Source organism: Protopterus annectens, chromosome 9.part0 (genome assembly GCF_019279795.1).
Source record: "Protopterus annectens isolate FY-2018-M chromosome 9.part0, PAN1.0, whole genome shotgun sequence".
Lineage (NCBI taxonomy): Eukaryota > Metazoa > Chordata > Ceratodontiformes > Protopteridae > Protopterus > Protopterus annectens.
This window is the reverse complement of record NC_056743.1, coordinates 413413694-413424572: the sequence shown is the minus strand read 5'-3', so window position 1 is coordinate 413424572 and position 10879 is coordinate 413413694. Positions and strand designations below refer to the sequence as shown.

The following is a 10879-nucleotide window of genomic DNA, read 5'->3' as shown; positions in this document are numbered from 1 at the left end:
TTCATAAATTCATTCTGCAAACTACCCAGAAAAGAATAAATGGGAACACTTGGGATTAACATGGCTAGGCTTGTAAAGTCTCTAGGGCTCCGAGCCAAGTAACCCCCTATGAATGAATGTAGGACTCACCCTGATACCTTTGCTGGTCTTACCTGTAGTGCGAGTACTCTCATAGAAGTGACTGGCTGACTTCCATCAAAAGACTGTGTTCATTTTTCCTCCTAGACTTAAATTTAACTTGGCTGAGAGATTCTCCGAATCACTCGAATAGTAAAGCTGGCTCCATGAACATTTCTTTGGGAGAGCTTATGCCTAACTAGCATTATACACCTCCCGGACTGTTGCATTAGTATGCGGTTTTGTCAAAGAAACAGATCTTTGTGCTGAGACCATCATGAGGGTAAAATCATACAACCTTTGCATCAGAGTAATCCTTTCAAAATCTCCGGAATAACGCACGCTCTTGTGGTGGTGTGGGTGCATGTGTGCAATCTATGAAAATCTGTCTTCTTGTCTGTTTGTGCAAATGCTGAGTGGGGATCACTGTTAATTTCATAATCATTTGAGAGCATAGAGAGAGAGTCAGTAGGAAATTTGAGCCTGTTGATTTGGAGGCGGGAGTACAGTGAAATAACTTGTATTACAAAACATCCTTCCTCATTAATACTATAGAAGTGAAGCTCATTGAAGTGGAGGGGAATTCTGGGGGTCCAACCTGGATGTAAGATAAGTAGTGTGGTAGCTGGGTACTTAGTTTCATGTTAAGGTGCAGTTGTATTAAGCAAACATTACAAAATAAATTTATGAAAATAGCAAGAGAGTGGGGCATCTAGTTGCATAATGGTCTGTAGATGGTACCACCATGGCAGAGGAAATGGGGAAGGTTTTTATATGGAAAACAGTAATGCGAAGTCTAATGGTTTCTGTCAACAGCTGGCAGTCTTGACCTTATGCTCCTATCCAGTCAAGGGTGGATTGAGCAGATGATGAAAGTTAACAGTTCAGTATTGTTAGCCCTTTTGTTGGGGAAGGAGGTCCATTTGAGAAACCACGTGGCTCATAGGATGATTTTCTTAATTACTGGAACTTAAAGGGGCTTCATGCCATGGTCATGAACATCTAGATTTCGAATTCCACTTCTATTTGAAAACTAAGATATTGTGATGTAAATCATCTCTTTCACTTGTGTGGTGCTAAAGCCCTATTCTGGGTTTCTTAAATTTATCTCAAAAGTTCTTGCACCTTTAGAAAAGAGAATTCCCTTTATAGTGATCTCATCTGAATTTTGCACTCTATGAAGGTTGCTTAAGTGACATGTACATCTATCATGTTCTGTCAGCTAAAGGCAGGTAAAAGCATTAAACCTGCAGTAAGAAATATTAGAACTAAAAAGTCCAAGCTGTCAGGTTACTGAGTTAGCAGTGAAAGATCAGGCTGCCACCAGTCAGATAAAAAAAGCTGCAGTCACAGAACTTCGGAGAAGAGTGATTATACACTGCTGTAGAGACCCACAGAGAAAATCAGTAACATTAATATTTTAGTCGAAATGTTTACAAACCATGACTTTTTACAGATCACTGGGCTGATACAGGATCACTGTTTCACCATAGTCTGGAATTTATTAATTGGTTTTCTAGACTTAATTACATAAAGTACAACAATCTGTATCTGTCCTTTAATCGTAATGCATGGAACACCATGATTGTGCTATAAAACTGGAAAAAAAGATGACTTAAGCACCTTTCTGATATCAAAAATGTGCCTAATAAGCCTTTGGTAAGTAGTGTTCTCCTCTGTTAAGCTCTAATCTTGGTCTAGAGAATTAACAGTGGTCAGTAACCACCGTAGAAAAGCAGTGGGTAGTGCAGATTATCTTTAAAAAAATGAACATTTGGGTTAGCCTTCTGAAGGCGGTTAAAGGGTTTAACAGGTTTTTAAACTTTTCTGCTTCCCGTTGCTCTTCTGTGATGGCCACTCTCTGTGGCAGTGATAAAGTGCGTTACAGCTTTCCAGGCCATATGTAATCCACTCATCACTTCTGCACTTTCTGTCGCAAACTGTTGTTCATGGGAACAGATACAGCTCCTTGCACCACAAAATATGTTAAGATGTGTTTCTCCAGTCATAGCTCTGCATATGTTTTCTCAGCATGAATGTCAATAATTCCCTCTCAAACTTCCCTGTTGATGTGAATTTCTTGACATCCATGTGTCAAACATATAAGAAGTTGGTTATGATAGCAGACCCTATAATAATTCTCTGTGTTATGTTTGGCAAAGTTCTGTTTCCTGCAGGTCATATAAACCACCCCTTTCTCTCTTGTGTAAAGGTGAGTGTTGATAGGATTACTGTTTACAGATTATTTGCCTATTTACTGTTAATGCTGTTATTGAATGCTGCCTTCTTCCTTTGCCTTTCCTTGATACATAGTACCTTCTGCTTTCAATTCTAGATCAGCATTGCCACCCTCCATGTCTTTGAGCAGTTGCTACAGAAACCCCATGAACACATTGTTCACAGCCTGGTTCTGAGAAACCTTCAGGATAGGAGTTATGTATCGAGATGCCTTGTGGGACAGGAAGATAAAACTCACACAGATCAGGAGCACTTTGATGAAGCAGAGTAAGTTGACTTGGTATTTATATATTAAAATAATGCATTCGTTGTAAGGTTACCACCTGGCCACTACCACCTCACCTGACTTATTAGAGTTCTTATTTCTGAAACAGTAAGGAGTTATACCCTACAGGATATTTAATAAAAGTTTTCTGTAGGGTTGTTTATCTGGTGGTCAGGATGGCTGCAGTGCCTCAGAACAGGTGAGGTACCTGATTATAATGCAGGTCCATGGAGCATTATTTAATGTTAGGTATAAATTCTTGGAGGAGAAGCAGTCTGTCATTATCCATACTGCCTTATGTGTCCCATAAGTCCTGAAGACCTGAGGTCATTTAGCAGTATTGACCTTCATTGTCCAGTACAGACTATTAGACCATCCACTTTGCACTTTTCCTGTAACTGCCCTTTACTCCATGGCGCCTGTTCAATTTGTGGTGCCACCTACTTAATATATATATAGATTTATGTCTGTCCTTATAATTTTGATGCTGCTGTATTTATAGTCACCTCTCCTGCCTGCAGTTAAAACATGTTACCTTTTCAAATGCATGAGAGATGTATTCTCTGTTTATGCCAGGTTGTACTATGTTCATGTAATTTTTGTGAATACCTTACATTAAGTTCTGTAATATGGTGTTAATTATTGTCTATTATACAATGACCCCCCCATTAATATTCCAAAACGTGCACGCTGATTGGTCAGCATGCCTGTTGTAAATCTGACTTACCACTAATGGAAACAGGTCCGGTCGCCTGGACATTTTCCATCAGTATAAGTCTTTACTTTGTTTTGTGTTAGGCAGCAACGGACAATGGAAGAGCTCCGTTGCTGTAATCTCGCTATGTTAAACAAGTTTAACATAACGAGATATCTTAAAAAAAAAAAAAAAAAAGCAACGGAGATCTTCCTTTCTCCGTTGCTTCCTCTACACACAGCTCTGATGTACTGCATAAACATACGCATGCGCAGTACATCAGAACTGCTACAGGATACCGGACAGCTGCGGAAGGGCAGCACAGAGGCATTATACAATGCCATTATTTAAGAAAAGTTAAGTGTTTTTTTCTTAAATAATGTCATTGTATAATAGAAATAACCCACTTGTGTGTGGGTAATGCTGGATTTACCCACGGTTATCTTTGTTTGGCTTCTCGGGCTTCGCCCTCGTGACCAAACCACACCAACCATGGGTACATCCAGCAGTACCCACACCCAGGCTTGGGTTATTGCTTAAGTAATATGTTCACTATTGTCTATGTCACTGTTGTGCATTGTACACATGTGGTCTGCGTCACTGTTGTGCATTGTACACATGTGGTCTGCGTCACTGTTGTGCATTGTACATATGTGGACTATGCCTAATGAAGGATACAGTAGATCAGTGCTCCAACGCAGTGAGCAAACTGAAATAAATAAAGGGAAAATCATTAACAGGGATGGTTACCATAGCAGAAAATTGTAACATTCAGGTTATATTCCACCTTCATTGTCCTCGTCCCAGTTAGATTTGTAGTCATCAGGCTTACTTTTCTTATGAAGGCTTCAACTGGTCCTGTGTTAAGACTACTTAAAGAGATTTGTAGGTGTGAGAGCACTCGTGTAGCCATGCTTGTTAGGAGCCACGTTCATTTTTTGCTGCTTTAAGTACTTTACATCCCACCACACCAGCATCTGAGAATTTCAACTGGCCCTTGTCTGACAATATGCTGTTTTGCTTTTCATCAGAGAAGTTTGAATTTGAGACTGTGATAGGCTATTGTATGTATTTTTACAACTGATTCTGTGTTTGTAGTTGTATTGTTGTTTTAACAGCCTATTTTCAAGAAAGGATTAAGAGAAGAGACTAGATACAAAGGATAAAGTTGTTAAACCCCTCAAAGAAGTGGATCACCAAAGGAAGTTGTTAATGGAAGAAATGTAAATCTTTCATTGTTTCAATGGATGGTACTAGGTCACAGAGGAGTCACACATGCACAGACGTTCAGTAATTTTCTGAAGTACCAGCATTCTCATTGCCACAGGCAGTGCTGCTTGAAGGTAATATCTTAGGAGCACCTGGATTTGCACCTGCACTAGTGTCCTCTGAGAATATGCCAGGTCTCTTGGTTTCAGTAATGGGTGAGCCTACTACTACGTGGATTCTTTACCTTCCTAGGCCTTCCATTCCTTCATCTGGATTGTGTCTGCCCTTCAGTTTATGTAAATTCTTTCCTAGAGAGTATACTGTTGTTCAGGAAACCACCTTAAAATTGTAGGAACCTAAGTCCATTTTCTTTGTTGGACTAGCATTATCCTTAGGACAGAATACATAGATGCAACTCTTTGAAACATCAGTGAAGGTTCAGGGAGAAAAAGGGAAAGAACATCTTCTCCTGCCACACTTAATGATGTGGCCATTTTTTATACAAGACAGCTTCATTCACCTTCATCTCGGGATTCTGATAGTGAATCCTTCCTCTCAATCCTTAGGGGATTCAACTTGAAGCCATTTTTTTCCTTCACCTGAAAAGACATACAGAGAAAGACGATGAGGCTCTGTGTTGCAAAGCAGAGAATGACGCTATTTTGTTATTCTTATGAGCAGTAGTGTAGCTAGGGCTAGGCAAAAGGGCCAACTGCCCTGGGCACAATGTGTTGGGGGGGGGGGGGTACGTTTGTCAATCCTAATCACACTTTAATGCAGTACCTGCTTTTAAAAGCCAGTATTGCATTTGCAGTCAAACCTGAGTGCTGTAGTGCTCTGTGTGCAGTCTAAACTGTATCATGTACTCGCTACATTGTAACAAGCTGTTTGCTACAGTTTAAAGCACAAAAAAAAGTTTTACTAGTATAACAGAGGAATTAGTTGCTCCAGTAGGTAAAATAGGGGTCAGGCACTGAAATGCACCTAACAATGCTTTTAGTGCTACCTCGTGGCTGTCATGTGAAGGATGTCCAAGGAAGACGCACTTGGCTTAGGAGTGAAGTGAACATGGTAGAGACAAATTATGGATTGTTCCTAGGACTTAAAAATGTTCAGTTATTAACTAGCAAATTATATTACTGTGAATCTTAGGGGGGAGGCAAACCCAAACCTTCTTTTAAAGGTAGATTTGTATCCCTACTTCTCAGTACCAAACAAACTAAAGTCCTAGTAAGATTTTATAGAGAAAAGGACTTCCCATAAGTTTTACCAACAGAAAGGTTTAAAGGGAAGTATTCCGTTAGTAATCTAAGCAACGTATTAAAACAGTGATCCAGCCAAAGAAGTTCAGAGTAATCGATGCTTCACTCTTGCCATCCCCATTCCTGGCACATCTAGGTGGAAAACTTGAGATCCTCTTTATATTGTCTGTCTGATTCAGCTCATGGCTACTGAGAAAGGAGTTGGATCTGATTCAGCCCATTTAATGTTCCAGGCCTCAAGTGCCCGATTTTTCTCTCTCCCATAATCCCTGCATGCAGCAAATCATCTTGGATCTCATTTGCCACCATTGCTGAATGGATAGATCTTTTGGACCTCAGCAAAGTGCTGTATGTTTCTAGCAATTTGTTGTAAATTTTCAGCCTCTGCCCTTACAGGATTATATGTTATAGTCCCATTAGGGTAGTTTTCTTTTTTATGGCCTTAGTTCCCCCTTTCTTTTCCCTTTTGTCGTTTGGTTTGACATATGTTTACATTTTATATGGCTAGCTTGGTATTTGCGCGTATCTATAGATATGTATGTGTGTGTATGTATACGTATATATCTGTATGTGTGTGTCTGTATATATTTAGGTCTGGGCTCTGGCTGGGCCATTCCAAAACTATAAGTTTCTATTAGTGAAGCCATTCTTTTGTTGATTTGGATGTATACTTGGTGTCATTGTCATGTTGAAAGGTGAAATTCCTTTTCATCTTCAGCTTTCTAGCAGAAGGTTTTGGGAAAAAAGTGACTGGTATTTGGAACTGTTCATAATTCCCTCCAGCTTGACTAAAGCCCCAGTTCCAGCTGAAGAAAAGCAACCCCAAAGCATGATACTGCAGCCAACATGCTTCACCATGGGGATGGTGTTCTTTTGGTGATGCAAAGTGTTGTTTTTGCGACAAACCTACCTTTTGGAATTGTCAAAAAGTTCAACTTTGGTCTCATTGGACCATAACACATTTTCCTACATGCTTTTGGGAAACTTGATGTATTGTTTTGCAAATTTTAGCTGGGCCTGGATGTTTTTCTGTGTAAGAAAAGGCTTCCATCGTGCATCCCTACCTCATAGTTTAGACATGTGGAGAATACGGGAGATTGTTGTCACATTTAGTACACAACCAGTACTTGCCAGAAATTCCTGCAGCTCCTTCATTGTTGCTGTAGGTCTCTTGGCAGCCTCCCTGACCAGTTTTTGCCTTGTCTTTTCATCAATTTTGGAGGGATGTCCAGTTCTTTGTAACATTACTGTTGTCCCATATTTTCTCCACTTTTTGATGACTGTCTTCACTGTGTTCCATGGTATATCCAATGCTGTGGAAATTTTTTGTACCCTTCTCCTGACTGATACCTTTCAACCATGAGATCCCTTTGATGCTTTGTAAGCTCTCTGCGAACCATGGCTTTTGCTGTAGCAGGCAACTGAGTAAATGTCAGGAAAATCCTACTAGGACAGCTGAATTTTTTTTGGGGTTAATCAGAGTCTCTTTAATTGATGGCAGGTGTGTACCCAAGAAGACTGAATACTGTAATTAAATCAAAAGGTGCTTCAACAAAGTATTCGTTTAAGAGTGTGCACACACAACAAAGTATTAGTTTAAGGGTGTGCACACTTATGCAACCAGGTTATTGTACATTTTTTATTTTTTTATGTTTTCCCCTAATAGATTTGTTTGTTTTTCAATTGAATTGCACAGGTTATAAGTCACATTAAAGGTGGGAAAAGTTTTGAAATTATTTATTGTGATCTAATTTTTTTATATCACAAAAACCTGGCATTTTAACAGGGGTGTGTACACTTTTTATATCCACTGTATGTATATATATATATATATATATATATATATATATATATATGTTTGTGTGTGTCTGTGATGTATAGAGCTTCGTGAAGTGTCCTAAGTGCAGCCAAAAAATCTTGCATATCTTGCCCCAGGACACTCATGACCTCTCTTGTAGTAAGGCTGGGTCAGGATCACTTGTCTGCAGACTGTTCTATATGGGTCCCTATTATTTCATTGAAACTTCACATCATGGAATGGCATTTTTGACAGCATTTTATTGTACACACCGTTTATCAAACAATTCTGATTGAGATTGTATTACAGTGAGGATCAGGAAATTTGCCCCTTCCACATTGTAGTGCGATCTTGGAGTTGGTATGTGTAATTAACAGGGGGTGTGGGGGGGTTTGATGAATGGCATTTCCGATGAAATGCCGTTCAACAATGTGCATGTTAGTTGAAATAATATAGACCTTTTCTATATGTAAGGTTTTTTGGGTGTCATTGTTTGGGCGTTCACTGCAACAAGGTGATTTTTAAAAAGGCTGCTTCCCCTGAATGCTCCTTCTGACAAACCTAGAAAGATAAGGAGAAAGTAAAAGAAAAAGGCTGAATCTATGAAATAAAATCAGTACCAGCCCGTCCACTGTTACAAAAACACGGAGATTGGAGCCAACTCATCATTCTTCTGTAGCCAAGCAGACTTTCCATCAGGTTCCTCTTACTACAGAGCCAGTAGTAAATCGAGACAAGTATTTGAGGCCTTCTGTTAGCAGGCACTCTTCAGAAAGGGACCTGCCATGTTTTATCTCCAGACCACTCTCCACCTCATCTTCCAGTTTGTCAGGTCATTCAGAAGCCCCAGTGACACAGACTGGGAAAGCAGGATGAGAGAGAGCTGATTTGAAGATACAGACTGAAATGGGTGTCATCCCATCTCCTGTGATATTGAGCTGGCTCTTTGTCACCTTTACTTGTTCTTTCCCTGGTTCATGTTTTATCACCAGTGGTTTCCGAGCCAAGGCATCACCAAGAGCCTGTGCATCTGATACTGACAGATTCTTCCCCTTTCTAGGCACCAAAGCTTACGCAACCAGTTTGCTCCAGGCTGAGACTTTGTGTTGATTGCGTTTTGTGACTGATTGCTTGTGATGCAGCTGTCATCACACTGTCTTTGGCACCAACCAGGCTGGTGACTTTTTTGATGGAGACATCGGCCTTCAGTGAGTCTGTTTCAAGCTTTCCTAGAAGCACTCCAGGTCTTTAGTGTCAGGAGTACCTTCCTCTACACTGTTTTTGTCCACTTTACTGTGGATGGATATGGTACCATGTAAAGACTCTCTAGTGCTGACCGATCTGAGGGTTAGCCTCCAACTGATGGAGAGAACAATTGCCTTTCTCCCAAGAGCACCCCAAATGGTGTCTGCTGCAGACCCCGCCACCCTGCAGTCTTTGCCTTAGCTCATTCATCAAGCATCCCAAGGTTAGGGCAGAACTGATAACCTCAATCAACTTGTACAGGTTTAATGTGAGTTTTGTGAGGAGTTGGATCCCCCCCCCCCCACACACACACACACAATGTGTCTAGAAAGAGGACACGCAAGAGGAGGTACATAAACTTCCTTATGGAGTCACTGACATTGAGACCGTACACCCAATTCCCTCTGGAAGATGCCACATTTGGCAAGGTCTTAGAGTTGATCCCACAGGGGATAAGACCACATTCCACCAGGGCCGCATCTACCTCTTCAACCTTTCTCAGAGGTGTCCCTACCAGGGGCATCCTAGAAGCTGCTACCTGGAGCTCTGTACATACCTTCACCAAGCATTACCACTTGCCTATTTTTTCTTAATCCAGAGGTGGTTTTGCCAATGTAGTCTTGCAGGACTTAATAGCTGGTCCTAATTATGTCTAACTGCCTCCTCCCTTCCTTAGCTTTGGGAATCTACCCAACTGTAATGACTGCAACAGTGAAACACGAAGATGCCACATTTGGCAAGGTCTTAGAGTTGATGGGAAAGAGGGGATCATGGTGTAAGGATCTACCCTCTCAGGATGAGGGGGTGTTAATTGAAGCATATCATTCTGCATCCTCTGCCTCCTGGGTGGTCTCACCTGCTGACTATCTGTAAGAGTTAGCCAGCAGGAAGTCATAACAGGAATGTGCCTGTTTAGAAGCCATCCAGAGAACGCTTTATGAGATTCTTCCTTCCTCTAACATTAGGAAGCACTGCTCCAAGGGACCACTGCTGAACTCTGTGATTGTAACAGCAGCCATCAAGGTAGAGCTGTCTGATAGTGCAGCTGCTATCCATCCACCCAACAAGGAATCAAGGGTGATGGGTAGAATGTGGAGTCCTGCATGCATCTTGGGTACTACAATAAAAAAACACATTTTAATTGTTCAATTAAATGTAAATACACAAATAAACAAGAACATCCAAAAGAGAAAAGAAAGGAAAAGAGAAGCATAAAAACATGTTTGAGAAACAAATTAACATTTCCATTGGAAGGATTTGACATACAAAGACTATCTTTCTTGTAAAGAAAATTCAGGGATTAGAGATGCTTTCCAATTCTGAAGAATCATTTCTTGATTACCGTAGAAGCTTGTTTTATTTTAGTATTACAAACAACTTGTTGGGCAGAATACATATCACGTAAAAACTGTAGGTGTGTCAGAGGAATTTGCACTGAAGTTAACTTTTAAGATATTACATGTTGCTTGCCAATACTTTTAGATGTGGGGACATGACCAATAGCACTGAAACAAGTCAGCTGGCTTGTAGTTGCATTGCAAAATTTCACATTATCTTGAGAATGCATTAAACACAATCTATTAGAAATAAAATATATTCCATTTAAGATGTTATATAGAGCAATGTCTTACTGAAGTAAGAGTATTATTTTTTCCAGTTTGTCATCTAGTATTGTTTTGAAAAGCTTGAATATACAGCACATTCCCATTGGGTTTACTAGTAATATGCCTTTAGATGTTAACTTGATTTATGTTTTATATAGAAAGGAAATTTGCTTCTTAATACTTAATAGATTGTGTTTTGAATTTTTGTCTGAATCATTATTAAATACATGTTTAAAATTATTATATAGCTTATCAATTGATGCCTCTGGCATTTTTGAAAGACTGAATTATACCACTCACACAAACTGCTTCCAAAGAGATTTGGTGGAGTAGGCTTTAGGCTCTTTGCTTAAGCCATCTACACCAGATTCTAGAAAACAGTTAAATACCATATTTGGGATGATACTGAACATTACCAACCTCTCCACATGGCTCTTACATAATGCT

The 10879-nt window shown here is 40.0% G+C and overlaps 1 protein-coding gene across 3 annotated transcripts in view; it reads left to right on the top strand.

The window, feature by feature from the left end:
• FHIP2B (FHF complex subunit HOOK interacting protein 2B) overlaps positions 1-10879 on the top strand; it is a 1026346-nt gene that overhangs the window by 393532 nt on the left and 621935 nt on the right. For all 3 annotated transcript variants that reach the window (XM_044082952.1, XM_044082953.1, XM_044082954.1), the window contains one exon: positions 2453-2622. In XM_044082952.1, the coding sequence (XP_043938887.1) occupies positions 2453-2622 (170 nt within the window). The remainder of the gene's footprint in view (positions 1-2452; positions 2623-10879) is intronic.